Here is a 20,826-nt window from a genome sequence, read left to right as displayed (position 1 = left end):
TGGCAGGAAAAAAGACAGAGGCGCAAGGAGAGAGCCAACTGTGTAACAGCCCCAACAATCAAATTTCTCTGCAGCACCTGTGGAAGAGCCTGTCACTCCAGAATTGGCCTTTATAGCCACTCCAGGCGCTGCTTCACAAACCACTGACCACCTCCAGGCGCGTATCCATTGTCTCTCGAGATAAGGAGGCCAAAGAGAAGAGAGCTGCAGGATTAGAAATGAAATGCATGATGAACAATGAGCATTCCAGCTCTCTCGTATGCTTGTGTGTATCGGACTGCCTGGCTGCAGTGAATATATTCAGCCATGTGTGCAACACTCCCCAAACCCTCATCCTTTATCTGCTACATCTATTCCTTTGTAAAGGTCATTTTAAAATTACTGTCCTTGTTTTCAAATCCCTCCGTGACCTCATTTCCCCGCTCCAATCCCAATCCCAATCCCAATCCCTATCCAGCTCTACAAGCCTCTGAGATCTCTGCACTCCTCCAATTTTGTCCTCTTGCATGTATTGAGCTGAATTTAGTGGCATGGGGCCGAAAAGGCGGGGGAATCCCACCTTGGATATGTGGAGCCCCCCCCAGCTGATTCTACGGTGTGAGCCAATTAACAACCTGCCGCTGCTATCTCGTCCCTTTAAAGACGGGGATCCCGCCTCCAGGAGCTGCCGGCCAATCACAGGACCGGCAGCTCGGCAGCACCATTGAGAGCGGTGGTTACTGCTGGTACAGCAGAAGCCTCAGACCCAGGCCTAGCGCTGGAACCCCGGAGAAGAGGTAGGTGAGGCAGGGTTGCCAGGGCCAGTCGAGCATGCCCTGGTGAGGGGAGGTGGGGGGAGGTTGGGCATTGAGCACAGAGGGAGGGGTCCGGAGAGGTGTGTTGTTTGCTGGCAGGGCCCTCCATGGGCCACAGATTGCCCACAGAGGAGAGTCACCCCACCCCCCATCCCAGCCTCGTTTCACTGGGCAACCTCTCTGCATGGCGCAGGCCCCCGCACAACCTCCCTCTGCCACCCCACCCCACCCCAGTTTAATGCTTAAAATGACGGCAGCAAGAGGCCCTTAAGTGGCTGTTAATAGGCCTCTTAAGGGCCTCAGTTGGCATCTGCAAGGGAAGGCTGTTGTTGGCCTATCCCTCTCCTGACTATATTGTGGTGCGACTGAAAGGCAATGAGCCCCTTGACCCTCCGCCCCCCCACTCCTAGCCCATCTTTGGGAGTCCCATAAAATTCACTCCATTGTCAATATTCTTAAGGATCTTGAATTAATGAGATCCTGATTCAGTCTTCTCTACTGTAAATGAGCTCAGTTGTTGTACTGACTCCTGTTAGCTCAGCTACCAGCTGTTTTGTCACATTCTGTGCAGTGCCATGTTGTCTGATCAGAATTGCACACAGTATTCCAGATAGGATGAACCCATGCTTTGTACTGTTCAGTGTCACATCCTGTTGCTTTTTTCTATTCTGTGTGTGATACAATCCGGGATTCTGTTTATTAGGATTTGGATTCATGACAATTTTCCAGGGAACTCTCCTGAAACAGGCATCAGGCCCACTGACTATGCAAATTGGGGGTTGAGCACTCGGTACACCCTTCCTGAGACTTGTTGGCACCTGACCCCTGCATGAGAGCGTCACATGCCCTGTGCGGGCTGCAGGACGCTGCATGTCCTGTGCGCGCTGCAGGACGCTGCATGTCCTGTGCGTGCTGCGGACAGTTTTCTTGGGCCTGGAGCAGCTAAACCAGTGTCCTTAAAGAATACACGTCAAATCAAACCCTTAGACCACACAAAACTCCACAAAGAACATTGCATTTGAGTGGAATCAGGAAACTGCTGCCAAGTATGCCTGGCAGCACATTATGTGCCTTCTGGATAAGAAAGTTTTAGAAAAAGTTCAGAGTCTTTGCAAAAAGTTCAATGTCGGGCTTGATTTTGCTTCCAGAACCTGAGTGTTTACATAGACATGGGTTTTCACTAAGTTTTCCAGCCAAGTGCGACTGTTTACAAGAAAAAGACTGCAACGGGTTCCATTTATTAAATTACATCAGGTTACACCAATAACAACAACTTGCATTTATATAGCGATGTTAACATAGTAAAACTTCCCAAGGTGTTTCACATTTTTAGACAATGCAAAACCACTTGACAGAAATATGTGACATTCTGTAGTTAGCAGGAGAATTCTATACCAATGTGAAACTTAAGTTTGCAGTCCTAGGTAACTGTGAAGTCAACATTTGGGAGCATTTACTCATTGAGACAATTCGAGTAAATATCTTTGAATTGTTTAAATTTGAGAATGTGGTACAATGTTGCTGCACATTATGACAGGCATTTGTAGTGAGAATATTAAACAGGCTGAGATTCTGCACTGCTCAGTAACAACCTTGTGCGTAACAATGTTCTACTCCACTCAGAGGATATGCAGAACCCCTCTATAACATTGTAAATGTGTTATCCAGACTAGTTAGATTAAAATCTCCAAGCAACTTCACTTCTCCTTAACTCAAATCAATACTGTCAGGGATTGTAAGATGATCCTGACTGTAATACTTCAAATTGGTAATAAGTCTGTTTGAACTTTCATATTTATCAGTTTATTGTTCTTAATAAAGTAATAAATTGTTCAAAAGCTTTACCTCGTGCATTTTGCCAATAGAAAATATCTGGAGCACAATAGACTTTGACAGATGTTATAACTGCACAATGTAACATCAACCACTATTTCATTAGAAAGAAAAGAAAGATTTGCATTTATATAGTGCTTTTCACAGCCTTAGGATGTTCTGAGGGAATGCTACACTGTCAGAGGTTCCGTCTTTAGGTTGAGACGTTAAACTAAGGCTCTGTCTGCCCTCTCAGGTGGATGTTAAAGATCACATGTCCGCTGTTTTGAAGTAGAGCAGGGGAGTTCTCCCCGGTGTCCTGGACAATATTCATCTCTCAATCAACATCACAAAAAACAGATTATCTGGTCATTATCACGTTGCTGTTTGTAGGAGCTTCCTGTGTGCAGATTGGCTGCTGTGTTTGCTATATTACAAAAAATACTTAATTGGCTGTAAAATCCTTTGAGACATCCAGTGGTTATGAAAGGAGCTATACAAATGCAAGTCTTTCTTTTTACATTCTATGTAATTCCAATGAGTATAATAATCAACAAATTAGCCATTGAAGTCACCATGTCTGAATCCCGATGCCTTTTATCTGCAGCAGTTAGTTATTCTCAAGGACATATGTCAGGATGATCAGTTTTCATGTTAATCCCAACTCCTTTGTATATTTTTAAGTAAGCAAATTTAAGAACATTAGAAATAGGAGCAGGAGTCGGGCCTGCTCCACCATTCAATAACATCATGGCTGATCTTCTGCCTCAACTCCACTTTTATTCATGGGATGTGGGCGTCGCTGGCTAGGCCAGCATTTATTGCCCATCCTTAATTACCCTTGAGAAGGTGGTGGTGAGCTGTCTTCTTGAACCACTGCAGTCCATGTGGAGTAAGTACACCCACGGTACTTTTATCTTTAACGGTTTGATATGAGGTATTGCTCTGGGGAAATGGGTTCAAATCCCACCACAATTAATTAATCTGGAATTAAAAGCTAGTCTAATGATGGCCATGAAACCATTGTCGATTGTTGTAAAAACCCATCTGGTTCACTAATGTCCTTTAGGGAAGGAAATCTGCTGTCCTTACCTGGTCTGGCCTACAGGTGACTCCAGACCCACAGCAATGTGGTTAACTCTTAAATGGCCTAGCAAGCCACTCATTTGTATCAAACCACTACAAAGTCCATAAAGAATGAAACCGGACAGACCACCCAGCATCAACTTAGGCACCGGAAATGACAACATCAAACCCAGCCCTGTTGACCCTGCAAAGTCCTCCTTACTAACATCTGGGGGTTTGTTGAGAGAGCTGTCCCACAGACTAGTCAAGCAACAGCCTGACATAGTCATACTCATGGAATCATACCTGACAGACAATGTCCCAGACACTGCCATCACCATCCCCGGGTACTTCCTGTCCCACCGGCAGGACAGACCCAGCAGAGGTGGTGGCACAGTGGTATACAGTCGGGAGGGAATTGCCCTGGGAGTACTTTAGATGGGTCAGTTTTTGTCCAGTGTGTGCAGGAGGGTTTTCTGACACAGTATGTAGACAGGCCAACCAGGGGCGATGCCACATTGGATTTGGACTGGGTAATGAACCCGGCCAGGTGTTAGATTTAGATGTAGGTGAGCACTTTGGTGATAGTGATCACAATTCGGTTAGGTTTACCTTAGCGATGGGCAGGGACAGGTATATACCGCAGGACAAGAATTATAGCTGGGGGAAAGGAAATTATGATGCGATTAGGCAAGATTTAGGATGCGTAGGATGGGGAAGGAAACTGCAGGGGATGGGAACAATCGAAATGTGGAGCTTATTCAAGGAGCAGCTACTGCGTGTTCTTGATAAGTATGTACCTGTGAGGCAGGGAGGAAGTTGTCGAGCGAGGGAGCCCTGGTTTACTAAAGAAGTTGAAGCGCTTATCAAGAGGAAGAAGAAGGCTTATGTTAGGATGAGACGTGTAGGCTCAGTTAGGGCGCTTGAGAGTTACAAGCTAGCCAGGAAGGATCTAAAGGGAGAGCTAAGAAGAGCAAGGAGAGGACACGAGAAGTCATTGGCGGATAGGATCAGGGAAAACCCTAAGGCTTTCTATAGGTATATCAGGAATAAAAGAATGACTAGAGTTAGATTAGGGCCAATCAAGGAAAGTTGTGTGTGGAATCAGAGGAGATAGGGGAAGTGTTAAATGAATATTTTGCGTCAGTATTTACAGTAGAGAAAGAAAATGTTGTCGAGGAGAATACTGAGATTCAGGCTACTAGGCTAGATGGGATTGAGGTTCACAAGGAGGAGGTGTTATCAATTTTGGAAAGTGTGAAAATAGATAAGTCCCCTGGGCCAGATGGGATTTATCCTAGGATTCTCTGGGAAGCTAGGGAGGAGATTGCAGAGCCTTTGTCCTTGATCTTTATGTCGTCATTGTCGACAGGAATAGTGCCGGAAGACTGGAGGATAGCAAATGTTGTCCCCTTGTTCAAGAAGGGGAGTAGAGACAGCCCTGGTAATTATAGACCTGTGAGCCTTACTTCGGTTGTGGGTAAAATGTTGGAAAAGGTTATAAGAGATAGAATTTATAATCATCTTGAAAAGAATAAGTTCATTAGCGATAGTCAGCACGGTTTTGTGAAGGGTAGGTCGTGCCTCACAAACCTTATTGAGTTTTTCAAGAAGGTGACCAAACAGGTGGATGAGGGTAAAGCAGTGGATGTGGTGTATATGGATTTCAGTAAGGCATTTGATAAGGTTCCCCAAGGTAGGCTATTGCAGAATATATGGAAGTATGGGGTTGAAGGTGATTTAGAGCTTTGGATCAGAAATTGGCTAGCTGAAAGAAGATAGAGGGTGGTGGTTGATGGCAAATGTTCATCTTGGAGTTTAGTTACTAGTGGTGTACCGCAAGGATCTGTTTTGGGGCCACTGCTGTTTGTCATTTTTATAAATGACCTGGAAGAGGGTGTAGAAGGGTGGGTTAGTAAATTTGCAGATGACACTAAGGTCGGGGGAGTTGTGGATAGTGCCGAAGGATGTTGTAGGGTACAGAGGGGCATAGATAGGCTGCAGAGCTGGGCTGAGAGATGGCAAATGGAGTTTAATGCGGAAAAGTGCGAGGTGATTCACTTTGGAAGGAGTAACAGGAATGGAGTGTACTGGGCTAATGGGAAGATTCTTGGTAGTGTAGTTGAACAGAGAGATCTTGGTGTCCAGGTGCATAAATCCCTGAAGGTTGCTACCCAGGTTAATAGGGCTGTTAAGAAGGCATATGGTGTGTTAGCTTTTATTAGTAGGGGGATCGAGTTTCGGAGCCACGATGTCATGCTGCAGCTGTACAAAACTCTGGTGAGACCGCACCTGGAGTATTGCGTGCAGTTCTGGTCACCGCATTATAGGAAGGATGTGGAAGCTTTGGAAAGGGTGCAGTGGAGATTTACTAGGATGTTGCCTGGTATGGAGGGAAGGTCTTCCGAGGAAAGGCTGAGGGACTTGAGGTTGTTTTCGTTGGAGAGAAGGAGGAGGAGAGGTGACTTAATAGAGACATATAAGATAATCAGAGGGTTAGACAGGGTGGATAGTGAGAGTCTTTTTCCTCGGATGGTGATGGCAAACACGAGGGGACATAGCATTAAGTTGAGGGGTGATAGATATAGGACAGATATCAGAGGTAGTTTCTTTACTCAGAGAGTAGTAGGGGCGTGGAACGCCCTGCCTGCAGCAGTAGTAGACTCGCCAACTTTAAGGGCATTTAAGTGGTCATTGGATAGACATATGGATGAAAATGGAATAGTGTAGGCCAGATGGTTTCACAGGTCGGCGCAACATCGAGGGCCGAAGGGCCTGTACTGCGCTGTAATGTTCTAATTCTAATAAAAAAACATCAGCTCCGGACCCCATGAAGTCTCATGGCATCGAGTCAAACATGGGCAATGAAACCTACAGCCCTCCCTCAGCTGATGAATGAGTACTCCTCCATGTTGACCACCACTTAGAGGAAGCACTGAGGGTGGCAAGGGCACAGAATATACTCTGGGTGGGGAACTTCAATGGCCATCACCAAGAGTGGCTTGCTGGCACCACTACTGACCGAGCTGGTTGAGTCCTAGAGGATATAGCTGCTAGACTGGGTCTGCGGCAGGTGGTGGGGGAACCAACAAGAGGGAAAAACAAACTTGACCTCGTCCTCACCAATCTGCCGGCCGCAGATGCATCTGTCCATGACAGTATTGGTAGGAGTGACCACCACACAGTCCTGGTGGAGACGAAGTCCCGTCTTCACATTGAGGATACCCTCATCTCAATCTTACATGATCGACCCCTTATCCCGAGAGCATGACCCCCTAGTTCCAGACTGTCCAGCCAGGGGGAAACAGTCTTTATATGCATAAAAGGAGACTTGAAACTGGAGCTCAGCTTCATTAGGTTCTAATCTTATTTCTTTATTCATCCCTTCAGGAAGTAACTAAAATGATTAATTTTGATAAGTAGACAGATATTTAAAATTCAGGTGCAGTGACCTGGAAGTAGGTTCCGCACTCACCCTTCATCTAGGGAACCTGTAAGGTAAACGGCAGGAGTTCCCATGGCACATGAGCCTTGGCAATCTGACCCTCTAACAATGGCACCTCAATCCCACTTACGTTTTTATTAATTATTTGCTGGTTTATCCTGTCTGATTGTGTGACCTTGGAGGCTTGTTACTGGATAAATGGTCAATCAGACCAAGATCTGCCAATGGAAACAGTTTCTCCTTATTTAATCTCTATCAACACCCTTCATGATTTTGAACACTTCTATCAAATCCCCTCTTAACCTTCTGTGCTGTAAGGAGAACAATCCCAGCTCCTCCAGTCTCTCCATATAACTGGAATCCCTCATACTTGCTACCATTCCAGTGAACCTCCTCTGCTCTCTCACTAAGGCCTTAACAACCTTCCTAAAGGGGAAAATTAACGTAATTCTACAGGCAGCTCCTGATATGTTCCATCTGCACTTGCGATACAAACACACAAAATGCATTCCATAATTTAGTTCCAGTTTTTTGCTTTTTTTTAAAGCCATAAAATCCATAAATGAAATAACATGAAAAGACATGAACTCTTGAATGGCTACAGTAGGATTTTAGTTTGAAAAATACAAAGATGGTACAGTGACAGCTCAAACAAAATTGCAGATAGAAAGATGCAATGATTCAGTTAAAGTACAATAGTCAGTAATTTAAATTCACAAGTCCAGAGCAAGAATAACATTGTTAGATTAGCGATAATAACTGTGATAAATTAGTTTAAATAACATAATTTAAACAAACAAGTAAGAGAACAGACTTCAATCAGCAGTAGTCATGGTAATAATTGTAAACTATCATGGTCCTTTTCTCCATTTGAACAGTTTGAGATGGTTGAATAATACTGGGATCTGCATTTATATTTACTGAAAACAGAGACAACCATGGTGTTTTTATGAGATAATTGCTCGAATTTTAAAATGATTTTTTCATGTGCCGTCTTTTTTCCTGCTTCTTGTCCCATTCCCTGTGTCAAATAATCCTCACCAAGTGAGAATCTGTGGAGATCGCCCTGCTTCACGATCTTGCTGCCCATCTGCACTTTATTCAGCCAGACCGACAGGAGCACAAGGTGGCAGCAGCCAATCTCCCATTTACCACCCGAGGGAAAACACCCTGTGTCCACTCAAGTCAGTGAATATGCACAGGGTGAGACACTGGGAATGACTGTGCTGGAGCCAGGCCTGGGGGAGAAAGATGGGGCAGGAGAGAGTCAGAAAGCAGAAATTGGCATCCTCCCAGTACTAGTGTGCTGTGCTATACCCTGAAGTGGTGTGCTATACCCTGCTGTGCCTTACTATACCCTGCTGTGCCATACTATACCCTGCTGTGCTATACCCTGCTGTGCCGTACCCTGAAGTGGTGTGCTATACCCTGCTGTGCCATACTATACCCTGCTGTGTCATACCCTGCTGTGTCATACCCTGAAGTGGTGTGCTATACCCTGCTGTGCTGTGTTATACATTGCTGTGCTGTACCCTGCTGTGCTGTGCTGTACCCTGCTGTGCTGTGTTATACATTGCTGTGCTGTACCCTGCTGTGCTGTGCTGTACCCTGCTGTGCTGTGCTGTACCCTGCTGTGCTGTGCCACAAGGGCAATCATAATGGCCGCTTCCATCTTCAGTTCTTGAACCTGGGGTGGACAGAAGGAGATTTCTGCTTTGGGCGTGGGCTAAAATTGACAAAAGTGGATGAGCTGCTCGATCTACATCACTCCCGAACAACCTCGTGCCCTGTTTGTCTTTCCAACTCCAATGCCACCTGATCCACAATCAGCAGCTTTCTGCCTGCAACTGAAGTGAAAATTACCCCATTGATCTCTGGTGTTTTAAATATTATGAGGCCAACACTATAGATCTAACTATTGTGTGTGGATATAACTATTAATGGATTACCACATTCTCAGACACATGGAACAGAACCTAGCAATAACTGAAAAACCACAGCACGTGCAGTAACAGAACTACAAAAGCAAGGACAACTTACATTTATATAGCGCCTTTAAAGAATAAAATGTCCCAAGGCACTTTACAACATCATCAAACAACATTTTCACATCGAGCCACATAAAGAGATATTAGAACAGGTGACCAGAAGCTTGGTCAAAGTGGTAGATTTTAATGAGCGTCTTACAGCAGGAGAAAGAGGTAGAGAGGCGGAGAGGTTTAGGGAGGGAATTCCAGAGCTTAGGGCCCAGGCAGCTGAAAGCACGGCCGTCAATGGTGGAGTGATTAAAATCTGGGATGCTCAACAGGCTAAAATTTGAGGAGTGGAGGGAGATATCTCAGAGTGTTGAAGGGCTGGAGGAGATTACATAGATAGGGAGGGACGAGGCCATGGAGGGAATTGAAAAGAAGGATAAGAATGAGCCTGTTTCCATTGTTCCAGCTGTGGATTGAGGTTCTTTAGCAACCAGTATATAATAAACCAAAATACTGCCTTTAAAACAAAAAAGAATATCAGTAGATTCATCTCAACTAAACATTTCCATTCTATGTATTCTATTTGTTTTGGCGTGTAATTGAAGTTATGAAAGGATCGTAATTTTTCTTATTCTTGTCCATTCTCACCATGTAGGAAATGGTTTGTACAGAATGAGATTAATTCATTCGATAAAACATTGTTAAGATTCCTCAGTCAAAATTCTCTCCTGCTTAAATCCCTCAAGAGATTAGTCACAAAATGCGACTTCAAATGAAGTCAGTATGAAAGGTATGTGTAGCAAAAGTGAGTTCTAACTAGACCGGTCAACAATTGTTCCTGGACCTCAACTTTGAAGTGGCTTCCTTTTTCTTGAGTTTGTGTGCTTGGCTATAGATAGTTGGTGAGGCTCACAGCGTAGGTTAATTCCATTGTGATGGACACATACCTGGATTGGAGTCATTGATATGTAACTTTAAAGCATTATACTGTGCTGCAAAAAGGTCTTGCAAACCAACAGTCTCCACGGGAGATAAGTGTAACATGGTGAAAGCTAGTCAGGGCACAAGCTGTGATTTTCAACTATTGAAAAGCTTCCAAAATGCGGTCTGTGCTGCTTCTTTGAAACTTCAAAAACTGTTCTGAAAACTATCATGGTATATTCACTGCCTAATAATTTTAATATCACTTTTCCAAGCTTTCATCTTAAAGGAAATTATATGAAAGGAAACCACGTTTTTTAAAGATTAGGCAGAGTACATTTGAATGAGCGATGGTCATTAATTCAGGCCAAAATAGTTTATAAAAAAAATCACAAATAAAACTGTTGGAAGTCTTTACCTCCTTACCCTCTTTACATGCAGATCTTGTAGCATTTAATTGTTTAGCACACCCCTAAAAAGGCAGTCCCACCACTCTCTGTGCTTCTCCAGCCTCAGTCACAAAGGCAGGCCCAGTAGGGGATTCTTATTCTCAACAATATGCTACCAGGGATACCAAAAGCATGTAGCAGCAACTCGACACTGCTGCATATTAAAGTGGTACAGGGAGAAGCAAAGCTCATTGCTTTGTTAACCATTTTCCATTTTGTTATGTTATCTTTGGGTTGTGGGAATTTCTCATTTACATTTCTCTTCTTGTTAGCTGCTGAGTCAGAATCACAGCTGAAGTCAAGATTAAAGAGTTCTCTCTGCGACACCCTGGTCCACTCCTCCATTACCCCCACCACCTCGTCCCCTTCCCACGGCACCTTCCCCTGCAATCATCGGAGGTGTAATACCTGCCCATTTACCTCCTCTATCCTCACTGTCCAAGGCCCCAAACACTCCTTTCAGGTGAAGCAGCGATTTACTTGTACTTCCTTCAATGTAGTATACTGTATTCGCTGCTCACAATGCAGATTGGGTGATCACTTTGTGGAACACCTCCGCTCAGTCCGCAAGCAGGACCCTGAGCATCCGGTTGCTTGCCATTTCAACACTCCCCCCTGCTCTCATGTTCACATCTCTGTCCTGGGATTGCTGCAGTGTTCCAGCGAACATCAACACAAGCTCATTTACCAATTAGGCTGTATTTACACTACAGCCTGCCGGACTGAACATTGAGTTCAATAATTTCAGACCATGCCGGGCCCCCCTTTTTATTTTTCATTATTTTTTATTTTTTATTCATTTGTTTATTTTAGTTCAGTTTGTTTCTACTGTGCCTACACACTGTTTTTTTTATGTTTGTGCTTTGGGCCAGGGCTGTTTAGTTTTCTGTCCATTAATACCCTCTCTGTACTAACGCTTTGTCATTCAGCACACCATTAACATACCATTTGCCTTTGCTCCATGACCTTCTGGTCAATTATTCTCTGTGACCTTGTCCTATCAACACCTCTTTTGTTATCTCTTGCCCCACCCCCGCTTTACTTGCTTAAAACCTATTACATTTCTAATATTTGCCAGTTCTGAAGAAGGGTCACTGACCTGAAACGTTAACTCTGCTTCTCTCTCCACAGATGCTGCCAGACCTGCTGAGTATTTCCAGCATTTCTTGTTTTTATTTCAGATTTCCAGCATCCGCAATATTTTGCATTTTTAGTTTAAAGAGGAGTCGATATAAAGCAGTGAAAATACACTTTAAGGCACAAGACTGATTAACAGGTTAAAGTATAATCCTGAACATTTGGAATGTACTTTTATCTGAAAAAGACATTTTGGCCTCGACACAGTAATACTTTCATGTGATGTTATACAGGATACTGTAAATGGCAATGGATTAGTTCACTAGTGTAAAAGGTCAATGATTGACACAAGAACATATGAAGCCTCCTGTCTCAACTGTAACAGGAAGACATACATTGCAGTGGTGTTTTATCCTATAGACATTAATGTTTAAAAAGAAAAGAACTGTACCAAAAAGCAACAGGATAAACACAAATATTAAAGTTAGCGAAAGTTATTAAACATTAAACTTGGAATGTCACTGATTGGGATCTCAGTCTGTTACCTATTGATTCCATGTTGTACCTGGTGTTCTGCTCATTGGAGTGCTCACTGGGCATTGTTCCATATGATTAACATGTCATTTCTATTTGAGCTATTATGAAAGAACCACTGTGAAGGCGACTAAGGCAGTGATACCAACATTAATGTACACTGAACAAATCTACACATTAAATAATCAGAAATTAACAGAAAACATGGGAGATTATTTTCTGCACACCCATGCTCCAGGGTGAAATGGGTTTCGGACACAGGTAGATGCTGTTTGTCTTGGCGAATTTGATGCCTTCATAGTACAGATTCTTTTGGTTCGGGGTCCGTGGAGTTTGCAGGAGTTGGGAGCTGATTGGTGTATGAGACAAGTGGAGATGTTTCTTCCTCTGAACTAGGGTTAGCCACAGCTTCAACTTTCACATCTGTTAGTTCCGTTTTCTCTGCGTCCAATTCTTTCAAGCTGGTGTAGTGAAGAATTCCCGCTCCCAGAGCGTCCCCTTCTACATTAACCACAGTGCAGCTTCGGTCCCTGATTTACAAGCAGAGGAATAATTCAGAATACAGTCAGAGATTTGTGCTCACCCCTCCAATGTCCTCCCTCTCTAGATAAGGGTGACTGGCCTACAGCTACAACAGCCTCTTGCCATGTGGCTCTGCAGGAAGTTGGATGGTAAATAGCGACCTATGGCTTTCTCTGTGTAGGAGGCATCAGGACTGAGTTCTCTTGAAGCCCACACACACAAACCTTCCAGCTGGGGCCAGTGCATAGCAACCAGAAACAGGAAAACTGAACATTGCTCAGGAACACAGGAACAGGATGAGGCCATTCAGCCCCTCCAGCCTGTTCCACCATTCAATTAGATCATGGCTGATCAGTGCAATGTCAACCAATCAGGAGTGAAAGCACTGTTATTTAAAATAGAAAGCAAGAAGGATTTCTCTGCCTTAAGTCTAAAAAGAGCATTAAAGAAATTTTCCAAACTGTCAAATCAAGCTTCCAACATTATCTGAGCATCTTCATGACTACTCATGCTTTTATTTACCTTGGTCACCTTGCTGAGGTATTAAAGCATTGGCAATACCACATGGCCACCAACACTGACTGTCAGAGTCACCTTCCACTCAACTGCTTGAAGCTCCTTTTCCTGAGTCATCAATTCCTGGGTGTCAAACCTTCCTTCCCTTACCTCTGCCAACATGACCTTCCACACAACTTCTGAAAACCTTTGCCCCATATCCCTTAATCCCTTTGGATAACAAAAATCTCAGATTATAATTAACAATTGATCTCGCATCCATTGCCATTTGTGGAAGAGAGTTCCAACTTGTACCACCCTTTGTGTGTAGAAGTGTTTCCGAATTTCACTGCTGAAGGTCTGGCTCTAATTTTGAGACTCTGCCCCTAGTCCTATTCCCTTTAATAGCTTGAAAACTTCAATCAAATCACCCCTTAACCTTTTAAATTCTAGGGAATCCAACCCCAGTTTGTGTAAACTCTCCTCGTAATTTAACCCTTGGAGTTCAGATATCATTTTAGTAAACTTATGCTACACTTCCTCCAGGCCAATATACCCTTTCTAAGATGTGGTGCCCAGAACTGCTCACAGTCGCTCCAGGTGTGGTCTAACTATGAATCTATTCTTTCCTCTCCATCAATATTCCCATCTCCATGATTTTGTTTTTTTGAAACTTCTTACCAGATGAATTCTCATTAATACGTTTTAAAAGTTTATCTGCTACCATCTGGACAATGTACTATTAGCAGGAGAGAATACATATACCATTAAAAGGAGAACTGCAGTGAAATTCGACTTTGCCCTGTCCTGGACTCCCTCCCGGAGAAGGAACAACAACATATGTTAATATCGCACCTTAAATGTAATAAAACATCCCAAGGTGCTTCACAGGAGCATTATCCAATAAAATGTAACGCGAGTTGCATAGGGCAGATGGCCAAAAGCTTAGTCAAAGAAGTCGGTTTTGAGGAGCGTCTTAAAGGAGGAGAGAGAGGTAGAGAGGAGGAGGGGTTTAGGGAGGGAATTGCAGAGCTTTGGGCCTGGGCAGCTGAAGGCACGTCCGCCAAAGGCGGAGCGATGAAAATCTGGCATAAGCAAGAGGCCAGAACTAGAGAGTGCAGATATCTTGGAGAGTTGTAGCACTGGAAGAGGTTACAGAGATAGGGGGCTGGATTTTATGCTCCATTAGGTGGGTTTTTTTTGGTGGGAGGCACGCCAGAGAATGGGCACGGACTTGTCCACCACAGAACCTGATGGGGTAATGCTGGTTTCCGATTTTCTTGCAGGCGGCGAAGTTGCATGGGCGGCACAGTGGCGCAGTGGTTAGCACTGCAGCCTCACAGCTCCAGGGACCCGGGTTCGATTCTGGGCACTGCCTGTGTGGAGTTTGCAAGTTCTCCCTGTGTCTGCGTGGGTTTTCTCCGGGTGCTCCGGTTTCCTCCCACAAGCCAAAAGACTTGCAGGTTGGTAGGTAAATTGGCCATTATAAATTGTCACTAGTATAGGTAGGTGGTAGGGAAATATAGGGACAGATGGGGATGTTTGGTAGGAATGTGGGATTAGTGTAGGATTAGTATAAATGGGTGGTTGCTGGTCGGCACAGACTCGGTGGGCCGAAGGGCCTGTTTCAGTGCTGTATCTCTAATCTAAAAAAAAAAAAAAAACCCCCGCAATGTGACGGGATCGTAGTTTAAATCTGTTACAATCTGTTGCAAGAATTTGTATCTAATTTGCCGCAATCCTACCAGGCATTCACAATCATTCGCATGATGTCTGGCACCTCACGTGCCTTCACTTTCCCGTCTTTGAACAGCTGGTGCCACCGAAGCAAGAGTCATCGGTGTATGAAAGGGCAGGGAAGTTATCTGTTATTATCTTGTGGAATTTTTGCATCACATTGGACAGTGCCACTGAGCTCAATCTGAGGGATGTGGGGGGGGGGGGGGGGTACTCTGCGATTGGATACCGTTGGGGGAAGGGAGGATCTCTGTAAGTGGACATTGTTGTGTGGCGGGGGGCTGGGGAACTCTGCAATCCAGCATCAGGAGATGCCGTTAACGGTGTTGCCAATGCCAACCCCACCACAAAATGAGGCGCAGCCATTCCATTTACAGCTCAGTATCAGCCGTGGCTCAGTAATTAGCACTCACTCACATCTCTGAAATACAAGGGTCTGGGTTCAAGTCCCACTTGAAAACCTGAGTACAAAAAACAAAACTGACACACCAGTGCAGTACTGAGGGAGTGCTACACTGTCAGAGTATGCCATCTTTCAGGATGAGATCTTAAACTGAGATGCCAGCTGTTCTCTCAGGTGGATGTCAAAGACCCCATCCCACTATTTTAGAGAGGAGCAGGGGAGTTATCCCCAGTATCCTGGGCCAATATTTACCTCTCAATCAACATCATAAAAACAGATTCTCTGGTCATTATCACATTATGGTTTGTGAGATTTTGCTGTGCACAAATTAGTTGACTCATTTCCTACATTATAACAGTGACTACGCTTCCAAAGTACTTTGTTGACGGTAAAGCACTTTGAGATGTCTCAATGGTTGTGTAAGGTGCTATATAAATACACTCTTTTTTTTTCTTTTTTGTTTCCAGATTCCAACCACCCTCTGGGTGAAAAATCTTTTCCTCAAATCTCCTCTAAACCTCCTGCCCCTTACCTTAAATCTATGCCCCCTGGTTATTGATCCCTCCGCTATGGGAAAAAGTTTCTTCCTATCTATCCTATCAATGACACTCATAATTTTGTATACCTCAATCAGGTCCCCCCTCAGCCTTCTCTGCTCCAAGGAAAACAACCCTAGCCTATCCAGTCTCTCTTCATAGCTGAAATGCTCCAGCCCAGGCAACATCCTGGTGAATCTCCTCTGCACCCTCTCCAGTGCAATCACATCCTTCCTATAGTGTGGCAACCAGAACTGTACACAGTACTCCACCTGTGGCCTAACTAGCGTTTTATACAGTTGCATCATAACCTCCCTGAACTTATATTCTATGCCTCACCTAATAAAGGCAAGTATCCCATAAGCCTTCCTAACCACCTTATCTACCTGTGCTGCTGTCTTCAGTGATCTATGGACAAGTACACCAAGGTCACTCTGACCCTCTGTACTTCCTCGGGTCATATCATCCATTGTATATTCCCTTGCCTTGTCAGTCCTCCCAAAATGCATTACCTCACACTTCTCAGGATTAAATTCCATTTGCCACTGCTCCACCCATCTTACCAGCCCATCTATATCGTCCTGTATTCTAAGCCTTTCCTCCTCACTATTTACGACACCACCAATTTTCATGTCATCTGCGAACTAACTGATCATAGCTCCTATATTCTCTAAATCATTAATGTACACCACAAACAGCAAGGGCATTAACATCGCTGAATCCCCCCACTATCAACATCCTAGGGTCTACCATTGACCAGAAACTGAACTGGAGTAACCATATAAATACCGTGGCTGCAAGCGCAGGTCAGAGGCTAGGAATCCTGCGGCGAGTAACTCACCTCCTGACTCCCCAAAGCCTGTCCACCATCTACAAGGCACAAGTCAGGAGTGTGATGGAATACTCTCCACTTGCCTGGATGAGTGCAGCTCCAACAACAGTCAAGAAGCTCGACACCATCCAGGACAAAGCAGCCCACTTGATTGTTTGTAGATAGGGTGCCATTCACTCCCTCCACCACCGACGCACAGTGGCAGCAGTGTGTACCATCTACAAGATGCACTGCAGCAATGCACCAAGGCTCCTTAGACAGTACCTTCCAAACCTTTGATCTCTACCACGTAGAAGCACAACGGCAGCCGATGCATGGGAACACCACCACCTGTAAGCTCCCGTCCAAGTCACACACCATCCTGACTTTGAACTATATCGTCGTTCCTTCACTGTCGCTGGGTCAAAATCCTGGAACTCCCTTCCTAACAGCACTGTGGGTGTACCTACCCCAAATGGACTGCAGCGGTTCAAGAAGGCAGCTCACCACCACCTTCTCAAGGGCAATTAGGGATGGGCAATAAATGCTGGCCTAGCCAGCGATGCCCACTTCCCATGAATTAATTGTAAAAAAAGATTTGCCTATATATCTGCTCCTCTATCTCTCCCTGACTGTTTGGAAGCCTGTCATACACTCCCAGTCAAGTGATTGCCCCCTTTTTGTTTTTAAGTTCTACCCATATGGCCTCATTTGAGGAACCTTCTCAGATATCATCCCTCCTTACTGCAGTAATTGACTCCTTGATCAACAGTGCGATGCCACCTCCTCTTTTACATCCTCCTCTGTCACGCCTGAAGATACTATACCCCGGAATATTGAGATGCCAGTCCTGCCCTTCCCTCAACCATGTCTCTATGATAGCAATAATATCATAATCCCATGTGTTAATCAATGCCCTCAATTCATCTGCCTTATTAGTAAGACTCCTTGCATTAAAATAGATGCAATCCAGCCTTGTATTATTCACTTGTGCCTTAACAGGTCGATATTTGCTCTGCCTTCCAGACTGACTCAGTTTCTCTTCTATATTTGACTGTGCGTTACCCCCTACTGTACCTCCACTCTGTATCCCATCCCTCTGCCAGATTAGTTTAAACCCCCCCCCCCCCCCCCCACCAGCACTAGCAAACCTCCCAGCAAGGATGTTGGTCCCGTTCCAGTTCAGGTGCAACCCGACCAACTTGTACAGGTCCTACCTTCACCAGAAACAGACCCAATGATCCAAGAAACTAAAGCCCTCCCTCCTGCACCATCTCCTCAGCCACGCATTCATCTGCTCTATCCTCCAATTCCTATACTCACTAGCAAGTGGCACCGGGAGTAATCCAGAGATTACACCCTTTGAGGTTCTGCTTTTTAATCTGCTACCTAGCTCCCTAAATTCTTGTTGCAGGACCTCATCCCTCTTTCTACCTATGTCATTGGTACCAATGTGTACTATGACCTCTGACTGTTCACCCTCCCCCTTCAGAATTTCCTTGACCCTAGCACCCAGGGAGACAACATACCATCCTGGAGTCATGTTTGCGGCCACAGAAACGCCTGTCTGTTCCCCTTACAATTGAATCCCCTATCACTATAGCCCTGCCATTCTTCTTCCTCCCCTCCTATGCAGCAGAGCCACTCATGGTGCCATGAACTTGGCTGTTGCTGCTTTCCCCTGAGCCATCTCCCCCAACAGTATCCAAAGCAGTATATCTGTTAGAGAGGGGGATGGCCACAGGGGACTCCTGCACTACCTGCCTTCCTCTTCTCTGCCTGGTGGTCACCCATTCCCTTCCTGCCTTTGCAGCATTTACCTGCGGTGTGACCACCTCGCTAAACGTGCTAGCCACGATGTTCTCAGCATCGTGGATGCTCCACAGTGAATCCACCCGCAGCTCCAGCTCCGTAACGTGGGTAGCCAGTAGCTGCAGCTGGATACGCTTCCTGCACACATGGTCGTCAGGGATACTTGAAGCGTCCCTGATTTCCCACATAGCGCAGGAGGAGCGTATCACAGGTATGAGATCTCCTGCCATGACTTAACTTTAGATTCCTTAGTTATTTTCTTTTGTTAAAAAATACTAATTACGATAGGGGCCTTGTTCTACTTCAAACACTACCCACTACAATCTAAAGTCCTTAATAAATGACACTAATTTTAAAAAACACTTTAGTAGTACTAACCTTCTCACTCACAAGGTAGGTTTTAAGATTTTTTTTAAAAAGAGAAAAGAACTTTCCCCTGATTTTTTAAAGCTATTTCCAGGCACTAACAGCAATTACTCACCAACCAATCACCTTGCAGCTTTCCTGTGATGTCACTGTGGACTTTTTTTTTTCAAAACTCCAGCGCACCTGGACTGCTCTCACGCAGGTCCAACTCCTCTCCTCTCCACTCCACTCCTGGAAGGTAAGTGTCAATGCCATGATCCTCGGGTTGTATTCGTCGGCTCCTCTCTTGGCGTTCTCCCCTCAGGTCCGCTCTGCTCCCAGAAGGTAGGTGACTAGGCCACAATCCTCGGGCTGTATTCATAGGCTCCTCTCTCGGCATTCTCTCCTCGGGTCCGCTCCGCTCCTCTCTACTTACCGGAAAGTAAGTGACTAGGCCGCGATCCTCGGGCTGTATTTACCGGCTCCTCTCTTGGTATTCTCCCCTCGGGTCCGCTCCACTCCTCTCTACTTACCGGAAGGTAAGTGACTAGGCCGTGAACCTCAGGCTGTATTCATCGGCTCCTCTCTTGGCGTTCTCCCCTCAGGTCCGCTCTGCTCCCGGAAGGTAGGTGACTAGGCTGCGATCCTTGGGCTGTATTTATCGGCTCCTCTCTTGGCATTGTCCCCTCGGGTCCGCTACGCTACTCTCTACTTAACGGAAGTTAAGCGACTAGGCCACGATCCTCGGGCTGTATTTATCGGCTCCTCTCTTGGCATTCTCCCTTCAGGTCTGCTCCTCTCCTCTCTACTTACCAGAAGGTAAGTGGCACAGGTTAATAAATGGAAAGCAAAATAAAAGATCCAAAACACAGGCAAATGAATGATTCAATATAAATTACTTCAAAAAGATGGAAATTTGGACAGTAGTGAGATTTGGAACACTTACACAATCCAGTCAACTGCTAATATGAGGGAGAGGTCATTGGTGGGAAGTCCAATAGCTTCCAGAATAATTGCGATTGTGAGCACTCCTCCAGCTGGAATTCCTGCTGCTCCAATGCTGGATGCTGTAGCAGTCACTCTAATCAGGACAAATAATATTTCAATAACACCATTCACTCATTTTCCATCCACTCGCATCGAGTCTACAGCACAGAAACAGGCCATTCGGCCCAACTGGTCTGTGCTGGTGTTTATGCTCCACATGAGCCTCCCCTCACCCACTTCATCTCACTCTATCAGCATATCCTTTTATTCCTTTCTCCCTCATGTGTTTATCCAGTTTCCCCTTAAATACATTTACGCTATTTGCCTCAACCACTCCCTGTGGTAGCGAGTTCCACATTCTCACCTCTCTCCGGGTAAAGGAATTTCTGCTTAACTCCCCATTGGATTTATTAGTGATACTAGTTATACTAGTGATCCAGTTCTGGACCACCCCATAAGTGGAAATGTCTTCTCTATATTTACTCTATCAAACCCTTTCAGAAGCTTGGAAATATTCAGCAGGTCTGGCAGCATCTGTGGAGAGAAACAGAATTAACGTTTCAGTTCTGGGACCTTTCATCAGAACTGGGAAAGATTAGAAATGTAATAAAAACAAAATACTGCAGATGCTGGAAATCCGAAATAAAAACAAGAAATGCTGGAAATACTCAGCAGGTCTGGCAGCATCTGTGGAGAGAGAAGCAGAGTTAACGTTTCGGGTCAGTGACCCTTCGTCATTAGAAATGTAATAGGTTTTGAGCAAGTGAAAAGAGGGAGGGGTAAGAACAACAAAAGGGAAGGTGCGTGATAGGGCAGAGGGCAGGAGAGAATAAATGACAAAGATGTCATGGAACAAAGGCAAAGGGAGAAAGGGAGTGGTAATAGTTATATTGAAAGACAAAGCATTAGTCCAGAGAAAGTGTTAATGGCAGAATAAAAGAGGTAGGTTTTAAGGAGTGTCTTAAGGGAGGAAAGTGAGGTGCAGAGACAGAGAGGTTTAGGGAGGATATTCCAGAGCTTAGGGCCCAGGTACTGAAGGCACGACAGCCAATGGTGGAGTTATTAAAATTGGGGATGCTCAAGAGGCCAGAATTAGAGGAGTGTG

At 44.9% G+C, this 20,826-nt stretch overlaps 1 protein-coding gene across 4 annotated transcripts in view; it reads right to left on the bottom strand.

Annotated features, from left to right (window-relative positions):
• Positions 1-7,718: 7,718 nt before the first annotated feature.
• slc1a4 (solute carrier family 1 member 4) overlaps positions 7,719-20,826 on the bottom strand; it is a 60,633-nt gene continuing 47,525 nt past the window's right edge. For 3 of the 4 annotated variants that reach the window (XM_068044258.1, XM_068044260.1, XM_068044259.1), the window contains 2 exons: positions 19,681-19,815; positions 7,719-12,603 (listed from right to left, as the gene is read on the bottom strand). In XM_068044258.1, coding sequence (XP_067900359.1) covers positions 12,369-12,603; positions 19,681-19,815 — 370 coding nt within the window. In that variant the 3' untranslated portion in view covers positions 7,719-12,368. Of the gene's footprint in view, positions 12,604-18,870; positions 19,540-19,680; positions 19,816-20,826 lie in introns of all 4 variants that reach the window. The other variant, XR_010976142.1, reaches the window with a different exon arrangement.

Source organism: Heterodontus francisci, chromosome 13, assembly GCF_036365525.1.
Source record: "Heterodontus francisci isolate sHetFra1 chromosome 13, sHetFra1.hap1, whole genome shotgun sequence".
NCBI lineage: Eukaryota > Metazoa > Chordata > Chondrichthyes > Heterodontiformes > Heterodontidae > Heterodontus > Heterodontus francisci.
Note: the sequence above shows the minus strand (reverse complement) of the source record. Positions and strands in the feature narration are given on the sequence as shown.